We start from the raw sequence: 17,360 nt of genomic DNA, 5'->3' as shown, positions 1-17,360 counted from the left end.
CATTTTCTACACGGTTTACTTGGGCTGAGTGCAGAATGTGGCGTGCCAAGCACCACTTGCTGGCTCGGGCCATTCATATTTCTCCGGTGTAAGTGATAAGCTTTAATCAGGGCTTGAACTGAGAAAGCAAGCAGAAACCAGAGCCAGCTCAGTCTGGAGAAAAATGGGCAGAACTGTTCAGATGTGCATGTTAGGACTTCTATTACCATCTCGACTTCCCATCATAACGCCTGTTAATTTTAACAGTGGGTACACTTGGTTAGGAAGGGAAAATAAACATCAATGTGCTGTCATTTGACAAGGCAGTCTTAGAACTTGTCACCAGGAAATGAAGGAAGTGAAATGTTTATGGAAGCCTTATTTTAAAATAAATAAACGTAACTTTTAAAATACTATAGACTTAGCTAACGTAAAGAGTACCCTTAGTTTACTCCGCCCTTATTCTTATGAAGGTTCAAACCTTCAACTTCTTTGTAATAGATTGCTGTTTCAGTTGACCCACTGTTAACTGAAAACTATCTTGCAATCTTGGGTGTAAATCAATCTTTACAACCTCTGTCAATAAGATTTTAGGTACCTTGGAAAATAAAAGTCATTCAAAAAAAGGAAATTCAACATGTGAATTCTCCTTTTGTGGTAACATCATTCTGCTTAAAATGAGATAGATTTTTCATCTGCTCTTGGCCCAATAGAAACCATAGATAATGAAGTAATTCCCTCTTGCCTCCCATAAGCTACTCGTCCCTCTGGTAAATCAGAAAGATAAAAATTAAACTCTACTCCCAAAAGCATCATTGGATACCAAGTCCGAAAAGAAGTTTAATTTCAGGGCACCTGGGTGGCTCAGCAGTTGAGTGTCTGCCTTTGGCTCAGGGTGTGATCCTGGGGTCCGGGGATCAAGTCCCACATCGGGCTCCCTACAGGGAGCCTGCTTCTCCCTCTGCCTGTGTCTCTGCCTCTCTCTGTTTGTCTCTCATAAATAAATAAATAAAATATTTTAAAAAGTTTAATTTCAGACTTTAAAGGCTCTCAAGGCATCTCAAAGGTCTGCGAGAAGGAAAAGTCGTGGGGGTTCTCCCCATCTCTCTGAACGTTTAGTATTTCTGTGGGGTGGTAGCAAACTAAGATGCCTCTTTCATAAGCCACCCTTCCCAGCATCTCTTCTTCCACACTAAGGTGTGCATCACATTCACACAAAGTTTTAGTTACCTGGTGTCACCAACACCTGGTGTGTGAGACTCTAGGAAACTGTGATTTTCATTAAAACCACCTCTGGGTAAAACACAAAGGCCTTTACTCTTATTATATCAGGTTTCCTAGATCTCAGCTGGGAGGGTTTGGACCAGATCATGAAAATGTAACCCAACACTGTTACCAGTATCTTGTCACTGAATGACCCTATTCCCAAAAGTGATTACAAAGTACAAAGCAAGCCCACATGGGGGAGGATGGAGATTTGGGTGCCAGCAGGTACATGCACCATCTCAAGTATCTTAACTCTTGTAATGGCAGCCAGTGCCATCTCCCCAGGGCCTGATAAAGGCATGCAGAAGGGATCTCACAATGGGATGCATTGAACAGCATCCAGATGGCCTCCTTGGAAAGCAGAATGGCTTGTGGCTTAAAGATGCTTTCTAAGAAAATGAAGAAAAAGGAGTAGAAGGACAGGTGGAGCTGAGGAATCAGCCAACAAGAAAGTCCTTAAATCTACTTGCCAGGAGATAAAGAGGGAGGGAGAGGAAAGAAAATGAAGTGAATCAAGGAAGTATTAAGACTTACTAAATGTCAAAAGTGACCTCCTCCAAGCTGTTAGGAGTCCTTTCATTCCTATAATTAACCTTGCGTTTCTGTGTTGTGAACTCAGTTGTGTCCGCAGTACTGGCCAGAGAACGGAGTTCACAGACATGGGCCCATCCAAGTGGAATTTGTTTCTGCTGACTTAGAAGAGGACATCATCAGCAGGATATTCCGTATTTATAACGCAGCCAGGGTAAGAATCAGCCAGCGTCACTTATGTCCGGGTTCATTATTTTCTCATTCACTGAACATTTAGAGTGCTTGCTCTGTGTCAGTCACTGGTTAGGAGTTTGGAATACATTCTAGGTGTTTGTGAACAAAACAAAGTTCCCTGACCTTAAGGAGCTTACATTCTAATGGGAGAAAACACAATAAATAATAGATATAACAGATGTTATAATAGATACAGTATGTTAGAAGCAATAAATGCTATAGGGAAAAGATAGGAAGATAGAAAGCACTACGGCCATGAACAGAAGGGAGAACAAGTCCCCGTCTTAAATAGATGTGCCCTATGAGCAAAGACCCAACCGACGTGAGGGAGTAGCCTCATGGCTCTCTGTGGAAACAACTTTATAGGCAGAAGCAGTAGTCAGTGCAAAGGTCCTGAAGTAAGGCCTTATCTTTCCTCAGAAACAGTGAGGAGGCTGATGTGGCTAAAATGCAGTAAGCAAAGGTGAGAGTAGCTAATTGAGTTGTCCACGTAGAGGGAAAGTAGCCAGGAACTGGGGAGGTCTGGGGGACAGACCATGTAGGGCCTCACAGGCCGCTGCTAGGATTTGGGTTTTTGCTGTGAAGGAAATGAGAAGTCAGTGCAGGATTTTGAGTAGAGAAGAATCCCATGATATAATTTACCTTTATAATGGAACACTCTAGCACCTGATGTGATGAGCACTGGGTGTTACAGTATATGTTGGCAAAATGAATTTAAATTTTAAAAAATAATAATAAATAGAGTATAAATAAATAGGAGTCCTCTAGCTTCTGGGTTGAGAACAGGTCAGGAGGCCATTATAAAATTCCAAGTGAGAAGCGACAACAGCAGGATGCAGGATGAAGTGGCAGCAGTTGGAGGTAATGAGATAGTGAGATCCTGATAGATTCTGATGGCAGAGCCAATGGGATTTGGGAATAGGCTGAATCCCAAGGGGTAGTGAGGTGTGTCTCAAGATTAGAGCCCTGAAAAATGACCCAATGGAAGTGACAATAACCTAGTTGGGGACAGCTGTGGGTATAACAGGACTCTCCTTCCCAGAGAGAAGGGTGGGAAGCAGACCAGGTTTGCAACGGCTGTTAGACACCTAGGTGGACATGTCAAGTAGGCCTGGATCTAGGCGGGGAAATTCAGAAGAGACCCACTCTGGACATGTAAACTGATGACTTATTGGAGTCTTGAAAGCCATGAGCAGAGTGGGCTCATCAGGTGAGAGAGAGAGAAGACAAGGGGCCTGAGGACTGAACCTGGGGCTTCCATCAGCAAGAGGTCAGGGAGAAAGGGGGCCGAGAAGAGGGCAGAGAGTGGAGAAAGACAGCTAGGTGAAGAAAGGCTCAGAGAGCGAGAACGATCACCCAGGTCAAAGGTGCCAAAGGCCGTGGGAGATGTAATCCAGTGATTTAGCTGCGGCCAGATGACAACCATTGCCACGTTTCTAACACTTTCTTGGAATACTCCAATTCCATTGAGTTTTAAGTAAAGATTGACTACGGACATTGTAGCAAGATTCACACCAGTATGCAACACCACGTTGTGCTCACTCAACGCTGTGAAACCTCTGTCCCCCTAAGCTCACAGACATCTCCAGATTATCTCTTTACCCTTAAATTATCTACAATTAAAGTCAACCCATTTTACCCCTTACTGCACAACGGGGTCAGTGCCTCACATTGTGTGTTACTTGTCACTTGGCTTTTGCACAACCCTGTAAGCATTCTGCTTCACTTTTATTTGTCTGGTCTGTCACTTAAAACTCCTAGTTTTTTATAACAGCCCCAGATTAAAGCTCATACCCCTTCAGGCCAGTGGAAGCCTCCTGGGTTATTTATAGGCAGGCCTCTCCTCTACTAACGGGCTGCTTTCTGAGAAGTCTAAGCAGGTGGAATCAGCCTGCTGGAATTCCACACGTGAATGATGCCTGTTTTCTTTCCACTCCCTGCTTGTCGCCAAATCCCCTGTAGCCCCAGGACGGATACCGGATGGTGCAGCAGTTCCAGTTCCTGGGCTGGCCCATGTACAGGGACACACCGGTGTCCAAGCGCTCCTTCTTGAAGCTCATTCGCCAAGTGGACAAGTGGCAGGAGGAATACAACGGTGGTGAAGGCCGCACGGTTGTGCACTGCTTGTAAGTGCTAAGAGGGGCTCTGCACCTCAGGGGGGCCCGGCCACGGTCTACTGTCCCCCTAGTTTACTATCCCTTGTGTCTCTAAATGGAGAAGAAAATAAGTAGGTCTGGGTGAATGCAGATCATCTGTCTACTTACTAAGGATTTGGTTTGCTTTGCAGAAAACGAGAGGCACATTCTGCATTGCATGAGGTATCACTGCTATAGAAGTAACCCCTGACCTTGTGTTGCCACTCCCCCACCCCACCCTTCCCAAGAAACACCTGAGTGGGCTCACTGGGCTCCTACCAGCTCATGAGAGCCAAGTGTTAAGTTTAGAGGTATTTCCTGAGCTGATTATTAAACTGTTGGTAACTTGAAATCATCCACAGTGGAAGTATTTATATCCTCTACATCAGCAATGCTGCAAATCAGGGCCCCTGCCCCACCTGGCAAAGCTGGTGCTAGCACAGCTGCCCTACCATCATACTAGTTGATAATACTCTAGGAAATCATGTCAGAAGTTTCAAAGGAACTGTCTTTCAAAGGAATTGTCTTCTGAGAGAATTTTGTTTGTGTCTTGTTTTTTTTGCCTGGGAATGTGTATATATGTGATTATGTATACATATTTGGTTAGAGCCGGTGTCTCCAAAGCATGGTCTCCAGGCCAGCAGATCTAGCAGGTGCTCAGAGGGAGAAACCCCTGCTACAGAGCAGTGATTTCCCAATTGTGGCTGCACTTTGAGGGTGGTTTGGGGAGATTTTTAAAAACTACAACAACAATAACAAAAAAGAAAAAAATAACTGTGCCCAGGCCACGCCCAAAGCAATATGCTTTATCAGAATCCCTGAGGAGAGGCCCCAGACATCCATGTTTTTGCAGACTACTAGATTATCTCAACATGCGGCCAACGTTGAGTCACTGAATAGAGACAGCCATGGTTTTTGGAGCACTTTCACCTGCAGTTTCTCATTGGTGATGATATGTAGCTAATCAGCCAGCTGGGATTGGCTTAATGGAGCAAGCAATTAGAAAGTCATGGCAGTTAGGGAAAATGTTTAGAGAATTTGTGGAAACTTCAAGTATAGGCTTATGTCTCTTTTCAGCGGAGTGTCATTAGCACACAGTGAGATCTCTCCCAAATTGAAGGGAAAATGAGGTTTAACCCTGGGCAGACCAACCCTAGTTAAAATGATAAGCTTGCCTAAGGACATGGGTTACCCTCGCCTTAAGGCCCATCCCTCATGCCCTGCCACCTGCCCAGGGGCCCAGGAGGGTCTGTGGTATCTCAGAACTGTGCCCTGCCTCTCAGGAGTCGAAAGGTGGCAGTATTTCTTCCTACAGAAACTGACAGTCTCTTGAGAAGAGTCTTCTGAACCCATTCACACTTAGCCTCAACTAGCAGCCCCAAGGATCCTTTGTCCTCCCTGCTTACTGCTTTTCCCTTCCTTCTTATAGACCCAGTTCATTAAAAACATTTCTACCAAGAAAATGTCAAAGAGGATTGATTAGCAGCACACACCCCCGTTTTTACTTCTCTAAGTGCAGATATAACTTCTGATCAGAATACAGTTGGTGGGGGGAGGGGGGTTACCAGTGTGAATTGATAAAGACCCAGCAAGGAAAATTGCCATTTTAGTTAAGGTTTGTATTATATGTAAGGTCTTTTGAAAAACTAAAAACAGTCTGCAGATCCCCATATCTGTGTCTGGAGTGTGTCAGCGTCTGGAACGAGGAATGTAATGCATGCATGGTACCTCCTTTGATTAGCAGCTTTCTAACAAGGGCCAGTGCTATAACCCAAAGGACTAGTCACACTGGGGGACATTGAGGCACTGGGACGGCCTGAGGGAAAGATACAGAGACCCCTTAAATTACTGCACCTCATAGACAACCACCGACTATACCCTCCCAAGACTCAGCTGTGACCCCAGAACTAAGCAATCACATTGCCATTCCACGTGATGTCTACAGCAGGCTGTTCTTTATTGTGTACAGTGGTGGGCGCCTGTCATTTATGTCCTCTTGCCAGCCCAGCACCCCACCCCTATTCTGATAGGAGAAATTGATCTTTCTTTGGGAAACATTTTCCCCAATTCTGAAGTCCCCATGGTTGCCACGGGGCTGCCTCTTGCTCTCTTGGCATCAGGGTGGACATGAGACCTATGCCTGGTAAGACTGTTTATGGCTGTTTAGATTTATAAATCTTTTAGTTGTGAGAAACAAAGTTAGGTTGAACTCGTATCCGCCAGTATAGGGCGGGAAAGAATGCTTTGAACCACGGAAGCTCTCTGCTGTTCATTTCTGAGGTAGGAACATTGTATTCAGCATAGCGTAGTGCCACCTAATGGTTGTGGGCAGAGCAGTCCCTGCCCCAGACAGACCTCCAGGTGCTGTAATTGGGATGGTTCTTCGAGCCTCACATATACTCACGGTGAGCAAATAGGGGTGTTCTTTTTTTCTTTATACATCTCCCAGTTCATAAAACCAGAAGAAATAGATAGAAATAAGGGATCACCATTTTGCAAAAATAATGGATGTAGACAGTGGTCCTGAACAGCTGCTGAAAGCATCAGGTGAAAAGCTGGTGGGGGAAAAGGAGTGTGGTATCAGTGCAGAGACAGAAAGTAGGCTAATGGAGCAGAAGAGAGAATCCTGGAATGGAGCCACACGTCACGATCACCTTATTACAGCAAAGACCCCACAGCAACATACCTACTGCAGGGCAGGAGCAAAAGACAGGGTGTGCACCTGGCCTCCCTCCTCATGCTACATATAGAAATCATTTCCAGATGGATCATGGACCAAAATGTGAAAATGAAAACAATGAAGCTTCCAGGAGAAAATCCTCATGACCATGAGGCAACCAAAGATGATGTTACCCAAGACACAGAACACTAGCTACAAAAGAAAATAGTGGAAAAATTGGATTCCATTAAATTTAAGCACTACTGTTTGTCAAAAGACACAAAGGAGAGCGAAAAATGCAAGACAGAGAGTGGACAAAGAGTCGTGTGATACATGCATCCGACAAAGGACTCACAGCCAGAATGCCTCACTACTGCAAGCCAATAAGAAAAGATCGACCCAATTGTTTGAGCAACAGACTTGACGAGAGATTCGTTTTATAAACAAAGAAGATGTACACAGCCGATAATCACAGAAAAGGTACTCAGCATTATTCATTTTCAGGATAATACACACTAAAACCAGAATCAGGTGCCCCCTACACACTCACTAGAATGGGTGAAATAGGGCAGCCCCGGTGGCGCAGTGGTTTGGTGCCGCCTGCAGCCTGGGGTGTGATCCTGGAGACACGGGATCAAGTCCCGCATCGGGCTCCCTGCATGGAGCCTGCTTCTCCCTCTGCCTGTGTCTCTGCCCCTCTCTCTCTGCGCCTATGAATAAATAAATAAAATCTTTAATAAAAAATAGAATGGGTGAAATTGGAAAGACAAATAAATGAAAATACCAAGAGTTGGTGAAGCTGCAGAGTAACTGGAACTCCCATCCCCTGCTGGCAGGAAGTAAATGTGGTACTGCCATTTTGGATCTGTTCGACAGCAATGCTGAAGGCTAAATATAAATATATTCTCTGAGCTCTTCCCCTCCTAGGTACGTGACTATGGAATTGAGTCATATATGCACCAGGAGACATTTTTATAGCAGATTTACTTAGAATACTGAAAACTAGAAACAGCCCAAACATTCCTCTGCTGATAGGTAAATAAATTATACAGTAGTGTATCTATTCAGTGGGATTATTCTGAGCAATATAAGACAACAAACCACTGATAAAAGGTGGATGATTCTCACATGGATAATATTAAGTAAAATAAGCCAGAAGCAAAATAGTAGGATTCCATTTATACAAAATTCAAAAACAGACCAAAAAAATTTATGTTGCCCAAAATGAGAACAGAGATCATCTTTGAGTTATTGATGATATTGATGAGAAAGAAGTCTGAGGGAGCCCTAGGAGGCTAATCGTGGTCTGCATCTTGATCTGAATGATGGTTAAGTGGCATATGCATTTGGAAATTAACTAAAATGTATACTTACCATTTGTGGACTTAATTGTAGGTACATTGTACTTTATTTAAAAAACTGATTTCGGACTTAATTATGAATTGATCAAGCTGGCATTCCTGCACAATGATCAATCCTAAAATCACAAAAACAAGGAACAACTTGATATTTTGTGCCTGCTTCCCAACGAAGTATACTTGTAAAGTATCCTTGTCTTAAAGAATATGTAATTCTTATGAAGCTGTGGAGCTAACTCTCAGTTTATAGGAAATAGGGGAGAGAAACATGTTAAATGATTCACAGAAATGCAATGAATAAGAACAACCCAGGACATGGGGCTCTCTACAGGAAAGATGACCCCATTTTCTCAACAAATAAATTGCCAAGAAAAAAAAAAGAGCAAAGAGGAACCTATAGATTAACATAAACTTGTAAGATATATATCAACCAATTACAATGTGTGGACTTTACTTGGATGTGGATTTGAAAATATCAGCTGTAAGAAAATGTCTGAAACAATCTTGGAAATTGGAACAGAGACTAGAAATTCAATTATATGAATATAGTAATATTTATTTTAGATGTAATAATTATACTGTGTTTATTTTTTTAAAAAATCCCTTAGCTCCTTGAGAAATGGTTGATCTCAGAGCTGGTGCAGGGAAGATACAAGATGAATCTGGAACACCTTGTGGTTCCAGAAAGTAAGAAAGTACTCAAAACAGAATGGAGGTCTGATGGAACTCCTAATGGCCAACACCAGAACAATTTCAGCAGCAAAATAAAGATTGATACTATTGGATTTTAGATCATCGAACAAAGTGAACATGTGTAAGTCTAAATGGACCTATAAATAAATAATAAGATAAAAGAGGTAAGCAAATAAGTCAAATGCCAGAGAAAAGGCAGCTCTCTCTTACAGTAGAATGTTGGAGAGAGGGAAGTGGAAAACCAATTCGACAAACAGCACAGTAACCATTGTTGCAGGCAGAATCCACCAATAGATCCTAAAGCCAATGGGTGAAACTTTGAGGAGAGACGAGGCATTTGCAGAGTTCCAGAGTATCTCTCCCAATTGGTAACTACAAGGAAAAGATAACTATACAGTGAAAAAAAATGCAAGGCACCATCTTAAAAGGTGATCAAGCCAACATGACCAATTGCAATAAGACAATTCAGCATCGTGAACCCCTAGAGGGATGGACAGTCCTTCTGTGGTTTTCTAGCCATAATGCATAACCTCATTCTCAATCATGAGAAAGCATCAAACCCAAATGAAGGGACAGTCCACAATTTGTATTTTGTAATAACTTCTCAAACTGTGAATGGAGACCATGGCTACTGTCTACAGGTGCGTTCTATATTTTGTATTCTACAAAATAACTGACCAGTACTCTTCAAAAGTGTCAAGATTGGGGCACCTGCGTGGCTCAGTCAGTTAAGCATCTGCCTTTGGCTCAGCTCATGGTCTCAGGGTCACGTCCCATGTCTGGCTTCCCCACTCAGCAGGGAATCTGCTTCTCTCTTACCCTCTGCCTCTCCTCCTGCTCATGTTCTTTCTCCCTCTCTCTCTCTTTCTCTCTCAAATAAATATATAAAAATCTTTTTAAAAAAAAAGTGTCAAGGTAAAAAAAAAAAAGGAAAGACTGAGGACCTGTCACAGACAAGGAGATTAAGGAGCCAAGACAAGTCAGTGCAGGGCAAGGTCCGAGATTGGATCCTGGACCAGAAAAAGGACATTGGTGACATTTGACTGGTGACATTGGACTAGGCCTGTAGTTGAGTTAATGGTATTGCCCCAGTGTTAATTTCCTGGTCCTGATCACATACTATGACTATGAGAGGTGTTCGTATTAGGGGAAGGTGAGTATGCTGGGGAACTCGCCGTGTTGTGTTTGCAATGATTCTGCACATCTAAAATTTGTTCAGAATGAAAAGTTTTATTCAGAGAGAACCCTTACATTTTAGAGATAAATAATGAAATACTCATGGATTGTTTTTAAGGCCAAGTCCGTCTTTGAACATACCCAACACTCATCACCAGTTTTCATGGCCAATACTAGATGAGGTGTTTGTTCCCTGGAAATTTTCAGCCCTGAGTCCTGAATAAAACTAATAGGGCGCCACATCAGATTATAGAATCCAGGGCAGAGGTGTAGCTAGGAGAGCAGAACGTGCCAGTGGATCATCGCCTCCAGTCAGGTGACCCGTGGGCCCAGTGCTTGGGCTCATTGACACCATTTGCTTTAATTAAAAGAATCCGCCCAGGTGGAGCATTCCCCTAGCCTCTGAGGCCCTCACCATTACCTGTTGTGTGGGGCTTGGGCACCACAAGAAGTTGCAGTGTGAAGGCCAATGGGACCATCTGATTTCTCTTCCAACAGGAACGGAGGAGGCCGCAGTGGGACGTTCTGCGCCATCAGCATCGTCTGTGAGATGCTCCGGCACCAGAGGACGGTGGATGTCTTCCATGCAGTGAAGACACTGAGGAACAATAAGCCCAACATGGTGGACCTCCTGGTAGGACCCTCACTCTGGCCTGCTGAACCGGGTGTCTTCCCACTTGGCTGGCGTAGTTGGCGGTAAAACTGATTCCTGAGCGAGGAGACTCGTCTGCAGAAGCATAGTGGAATCACTGTGCTTGCGAGGGCCTTCCTCCCTCCCCTCTCTCACTTGGCTTTTCACAGGGTGACTTCACCTCCACACACTGGCACTGTGGAAAGAGGCGAGACTCACAAGTGAACATCCTTATTAATTTCCCTTCCTGGCAGTGCCTTCCACATGGCTAAGTGCTTAGTCTTCACAGGGAAGACATAATCACAGCACACCAAGTGCCAGATTTTCTTTTTTTTTCTTTTTTTTTTCTTTTTTTTTTTTTTTTTAGATTTTCAAATTATATATTTTATAAATAGCTTAATCATCTAATATTTATCAAAGCTGTGAATTTTAGTTTGACATTGGAATATTGCATTTAAGTCTAGTGGCCGTATCCCAGATGAGGACGAAGGAGCCAAGAAAGAAAGGATTAGGGGCAATTATTAGAGTATTTCAGGAAATCTTTCTTGTGTGCAGCTATTTAAATGCCAACCACCGCGACTTGCAAGTAGTAGAATAGCTTAAAAGGGGGGAGCTTTCAGATTCGGTGTTTGTACCTCTCTGTTGATAGAAGAAGGATCTGAAGGAAACGATGGGACGATCCCAAGGTCGGGAGAACAGCCTGGGGTAGGGAGAGGGAGGAAGACATGGCTGGTACCACAGCCTGGAAAGCCTGTATGGCCTGGCCCTCAGCACTGTGGCAGTGGGCTTCAAATCTAACGTATAAGAAAGGGACTAAAGAGAGAGTGGAGCTTCAAGCCAAAGTTGAGAAAGTCGCCGTGGTCCCAGTCATCACAGTGCCCCAGGTTGTGTAATGACAGTCACCATTGCCAACCCACTCCTGGGACGTGTCCTCCTTCGCCCAAGTCACTGTCCTGGGGCATTTGCTTCCCCCAGGTACACATGTCCTGCTTGATGGGTTATTCTGTTTCCAAGAAGCAGGGTGCTGCCCAGGGAATTTGGTGGAGGGGCTCTGTCTGGTCAGGTGCCGACTTCCAGAACCATCAGCAGTTAGTACCTTGGCTTCTGTGGAAAAGGACCATGCCCTCCAGACTGCTGACCTCTCCTCCCCGCCCTAGGGGATGCCCAGGAAAACCCAAAATCTACTCTCAGCTCTGTTACTCATTCAACTCAAGTGACCTCAGACAAAGTAACCTGGCAATTCACGTCTCCTTGAGCCGGTCACTTAGCTTTCCTGACCCCAAGTCCTGTAAACCAGGGATAACGTTGGCTGGTTGAAGTGATCCCGCCAGACAGTATATGTGAGAGTGTTTTGGCAACTGCAAAGGTGAGAAAGTGGTTCTTGAGAGTGCAGGTGTTTACTGGGCATCCTGCAGCCAGCAGGTACATATGAACTGGTTGGGTGAGGAGGATGAGGTGGCATGATGACAGCTAGCAGCTATCATTCACATGGTGCTTAATATGTGCCAGGCCACACACTCAGTGGCTTTTACAGAGGCGCAGATTTCAAGTGAATAGGCTAAGGCTGGCTGGCATGTCCCGTGTGCAGGCGTCCCTAGAGCCAGCCCCTCCCAGAGGCAGAGAACTGTCTCACTCCTTGGGATCACCCGTGAATTTGGAAGAGTCGTACCAGAATCCTCCGTCTTCGGGGCTGGGTGGGGACAGTTGAGATAGGGCAGCTGGGCCATCAGAGGTGGCCTGAGTTTAAGACAGATAAGAAGGGTGGCTCAGTGGTTGAGCATCTGCCTTTGGCTCAGGGAGCCTGCTTCTCCCTCTGCCTGTGTCTCTGCCTCTGTCTGTGTGTCTCTCATGAATAAATAAATAAAATCTTAAAAAAAAAAAAAAGATAAGAAGGTGGGCAGAAGATGGAAGCAAATACCTAAATTAAAATATTCTGACTTCAGTGGCATTTAACCTCCGGGATTCAGGGACAGATGTGTAGCTTCCAAACTTTGGTTGGTAGTTGGGCAAAGCTGACCTTGATGAAAAAAATATATGTATCATTTCCCTCTCACCGCAGCCAGAATTAAGCAGGTCATTAGTAATAGACCCTTCCAGGGCTTTCCACTAATGGCTCTGGCTATAGCTTTCATCACTCACGAATTTTTATGTGCAGAAACAGTGTGGCTTTTTCCACATTGGTGGTACAGACTGAAGGATGGAGGGGATTCTTTGAGGGCTGAATGGACGTGCAGGTGGTGGGACCAGCAGGGAGCCCACTGTTCTATAATAATTTAGGCGTTTCTGTGATTAGGTTGCTCTAATAGAGAAAATAAGATCTTTGAATGCTCAAACTTCTGAGGGTCAATACCAGTTTTAGGATAAGGTCAGTACTGAAAAATATAAGGAAAGTATTTTCAATTTCCCGGAAGAATGTCTGATACATTTGTGACAGTGATTGTTAGCAAAATAATAGGTAAAATCTGGTGACCAGAAGAACAAATGTCACAGGGCTCTTTTCAGAGGGCTTGAAGCTTCCTGAATTGAATGAGGACTCCTGTCGTTTGTTTGTTTTTGCTTACAAGTACAATTCTGTTACTTTGGTAGTCATATATGTGTACCTTGGCTGAGGGAATTAATTAATTCAGGTCCAGGCGATAAAACCCAATACAATTTCATTGGGCAGAGAAGACCATCTGAGGCCCGAGCCTCTCCTAAGCACAAAATGTACCAGCCACTGAAAAGCACAGGGTACTGAGTCTGCCTAGCTGCATCTTCTTAGAATGATGAAATGTGTTCCAGAAAGTCCTGGAGCGCACTTCTGTGCTGGCTGGTCGGGAGGCAGAGGGGATGGGGTGTGGAGGGCCAGGGACTGGGTCCCATAGGAGGCTCAGTTGCCGCCCCCCCCCCCCCCGCCACCTCCTCCTGGCCTGGTTAGATTCAGATGGAGTCCCCAGTGCCTGAGCGCCTTTGAAGTTTCTAGGGAAATGAGCTGCTTCAACAAACATCTCCTTTCTTTTTTTGTCCTCACTGGCTTTTAGGCGTTTCCAGAGCTCCATTTTGTTTTTTTTTTATTTTCCCCCCCCCAGGGCTCTGTTTGAACAGAGAAACAGCCTTTGGAGGACAGATCTTTCCTAAAGAAACGTTGTCCCCTGGAAGGTGGGGGAACTCTGGCCAACTTGATGGGATTTGACATACATCTGCATTGTCGAAGGTTACCAAGATCAGGATAATTAACACATCCATCACCCCGCTTAGGTTACATACTGGACTCCTGTGAGTCTGTAGTGAGAATGCTTAAGATCTATTCTGAGCAACTTTCAAATACATAATACTGTATCACTAGTAACTGTAGTCACCCGGCCTGTACATTAGATCCCAAGAACTACTTATAACTGAAAATGTGTACCCTTGACCAACATCACCTCATTCCCCTACCCCAGCTCCTGGCAACCACCATTCTATTCTGTTTCTATAAATTGGCTTTTGCTTTTTTTTTTTTTTTTTTTTTTTTTTTTTTTTAATGAAAGCGTTAAAGAATCCTAAGCTCTAGGCTCACCACAGTGGCCATGATTCAGTTGATCTGGGAGCTGGCTGCAGCAGCCAGATGTTAAAAGCACCCCAGGTAATTCTAATATGTGGTAGGGTTAAGAAGCTTACTTAGTGCCCAGTCTAGAATGGCTCCAGCCAGGGCCATACGTCAGAATTACCTGAGGCACTGTCACAAAAGCCAAGGCCCCAGACCAAGTGTGGGTGCATGTGTATGTGTATGGGTGGATGTTGGGGGCTGTGTGTAGGTATGGGTGGGTGTGCATGTGTAGGGATATGGGTGGTGCATGTATACATGTGTAGGAGTAGATTGTGGGGGTGTGTAGGTGGGAGTACATGCCATGTGCAGGGGTGGATGTGAGTGTGTGTGTGTCAGTGTGTGTGTAGGCATGAATAGTGGTGTGGGGGGTGGGCGTGTATGTGAGCATATATAGGTATGTGTGTGTGCACATGTGTGTGTGCATATGTAGGGGTGGAGGGGGAAGTAGGTGTAGGGAGGTGGGTATGTGTGTGAGTATATGTATGCGAGTATTGTATGTGTATACATGTGTGTGTGTGCATGCATAGGGGTGGGTATGTGTATGTGAGTATATGTATGTATGTGTGCACGCGTGTGCACGCATACATAGAGGTAGATGGGGGAGTAGGTGTAGGTGTGGGTATGTGCGAGTGCTGGAGTGGAGGACATAGGCCCCAGACGGGGAGTCAGAGAGGCCTAGTGTGGCCCATCTCTGGAGACACTTGAGGACATTCCACTTCCCTTGGGCCTAGGCTTGGCACACAGCCTCTGGGGAAGCAGCCATTCTCCCCGAGTCCTCCTGTGGAAGTCCAGGTGTAGTCTTCCTGCACCCTGCAGAAAGTAATCTCCAGTAAAGCCCTGTGCCCTTTCCCCCTGCCCCCCACCCCAGACTCTGACTTCCTTGAGTCAGGAACTGGCTCAGGCAGCAGAGCGCCTGGCTTGGGGCAGGGGTCCAGGACACAGGCACTGAGGGACCCTCACCCATACAGAGCTTCCCCTCGCTGCCCTTGAACCTGGGGAGGCCGTGACCACACACTGATGAGTCTCAGTAGGAAACCAGGCACAAACTTCCCTTCCTTTGAGGGAAGAACGTTCTCCCTACATTTTTCAAGGCAGAGATGAAAGTAATGACGCACTCTGTCTATTGTCAGAGACACACCACTGTCTCATTGAGGGGTGTCCCTGGCTGGGAATGTCCTGGGAACATTGACACAGATGGCCCCACTCATGATTATTGGCACACTGGGGACCACTTGACCTTCCGGCCAGGGCTATCAGTCAGGGTTTTTTCCAGACTGTAGGACCTGTCAGTCCAGAACCCAGGTGAAATTGTGAAATTTGTTTTAGGTTCAAAGAGCAGGCGCATCGGGGAGAGGAGGGTTCCCCAGGTGAACTGTGCATACTGCTCTCTGAATCGTGTCAGAGATTCCCACTCGCAGGCAGCATGGGAACTGCGAGTGCCCAGGGTGACCGCAGGGCCCCTGGTTCCTCAGACACAAGGCAGCATGTGCTGAGACGGGCACAGCTCAAGCCCTTCAGGAAGCTCCCCAAAGCCACTTGCAGGCCTTGCAGCCTCGTGATGTACTCCCTGAGTGAACAGCGGTGTGGGGAGGTGGGGAGCTCTAAAATATAACCTCACTTTTAGATGCCTCTTTATTTTTTATTTATTTTTTAAAGATTTTTAAATTTATTTATTCATGAGAAAAACACACACACAGAGAGAGAGAGAGAGAGAGAGGCAGAGACACAGGCAGAGAGAGAAGCAGGCTCCACGCAAGGAGCCTGATGTGGAACTCGATCCCCGGTATCCAGGATCACACCCTGGGCTGCAGGCGGCGCTAAACCGCCGCGCTAAACCGGGGCTGCCCTAGATGCCTCTTTAGATGTCACTTTGCCCTCTTCATGAGAACCAGAGGTGGGTCTGCCGTGAAGGTGGGTTTGGGGGTTTTAGAGGGGAATAGCTGGCCACCTTGGTTCCCACCCTATGCAAGGATGACCCCTGCTTGTGTTTGGGCTTTGCATGCCCAAAGCCAGCTGATGCTGCCCAAATCAGGAGAATGTGGGATCCAGGCAGAAATGTTCTTTTTTTTCCCCGGAACCACAGGGATAGCTCATGTGGCTTAATTATACCTTCCAAAGCAAGTGAGCTGAGAGAGGAAACTGCAGAAGACAGGCCTGTACCTGGTGATCAAGGGTAATCAGTTGCTTTCCAGCATTTCCTGGGGTGCTTGGGGGAGGCCACACAACAATTTATGGTCTTCCTTCTCCTTCCCTTTATTTTGCTGATTCAGAAACCAGTCATCACAGAATCTACTGGGATTGACAGTTTGCTTAGGAGGGATAAGATGACAGCGAATTCATTTTGAAAATTATAGTCATGCCTGGGACAGGGCAGCTTCAGTGATTCTAACATAGCAACCCCTTCAGTGAAGCCCACAATCCTTTTAGGGGTTGTGGCTGGAGGCCAGTGGCTATATGACCCTCTAGATGCATGTTCATATATTACAAACCATCAAAAGGATGGTTTGTAGTAGTCACCAAAATTGCACAGTTAGGTTTATGCGAGACCATGTTTATGCAATAAGTAATTGTATCTCTCAGATTTCCATGAAAAACATTGTCTCTGTGAAGGAAACAGGAGAACAGGATTGACCACTTCATAGCCAACATTTCAGCCCAGTCATCTGACAACATGGTCTTTTAGAATTTTGAAATGCAAATGGTTTCAAAATGGCTTAAATATTTTGAAAATAAAAGTATCAAATCCTGAAATATGGATCAGAAATCTTTGATAGATGCATGTTCAGTTCTCTTGGGCATATACCTAGGAGTGGAGTTGCCGGGTCATCAGCCAATTCTTCTGTTTAACCTTTTGATGACCTGTTGGATGATTTTCTTTTCTTTTTTTTTTCTTTTTTTCTTTTTATTTATTTAGTTTTATTGGAGTTCAATTTGCCAACATATAGAATAACACCCAGTGCTCATCCCATCAAGTGCCCCCCTCAGTGCCCGTCACCCAGTCACCCCCACCCCCTGCCCACCTCCCTTTCTACCACCCCTTGTTCATTTCCCAGAGTTAGGAAATGTTCTGTCTCCCTTTCTGATGATATTTCCCACTCATTTTTTCTCCTTTCCTCTTTATTCCCTTTCA

General features: G+C 45.2%; 1 protein-coding gene across 6 annotated transcripts in view; it reads left to right on the top strand.

Moving 5' to 3' along the window:
* PTPRM (protein tyrosine phosphatase receptor type M) overlaps nucleotides 1–17,360 on the top strand; it is a 773,521-nt gene that overhangs the window by 753,638 nt on the left and 2,523 nt on the right. For all 6 annotated transcript variants that reach the window (XM_077900010.1, XM_077900009.1, XM_077900008.1 and 3 more), the window contains 3 exons: nucleotides 1,865–1,990; nucleotides 3,973–4,136; nucleotides 10,530–10,665. In XM_077900010.1, coding sequence (XP_077756136.1) covers nucleotides 1,865–1,990; nucleotides 3,973–4,136; nucleotides 10,530–10,665 — 426 coding nt within the window. The remainder of the gene's footprint in view (nucleotides 1–1,864; nucleotides 1,991–3,972; nucleotides 4,137–10,529; nucleotides 10,666–17,360) is intronic.

This window comes from Canis aureus, chromosome 6 (genome assembly GCF_053574225.1).
Source record: "Canis aureus isolate CA01 chromosome 6, VMU_Caureus_v.1.0, whole genome shotgun sequence".
Taxonomy (NCBI): Eukaryota; Metazoa; Chordata; class Mammalia; order Carnivora; family Canidae; genus Canis; species Canis aureus.
Note: the sequence above shows the minus strand (reverse complement) of the source record. Positions and strands in the feature narration are given on the sequence as shown.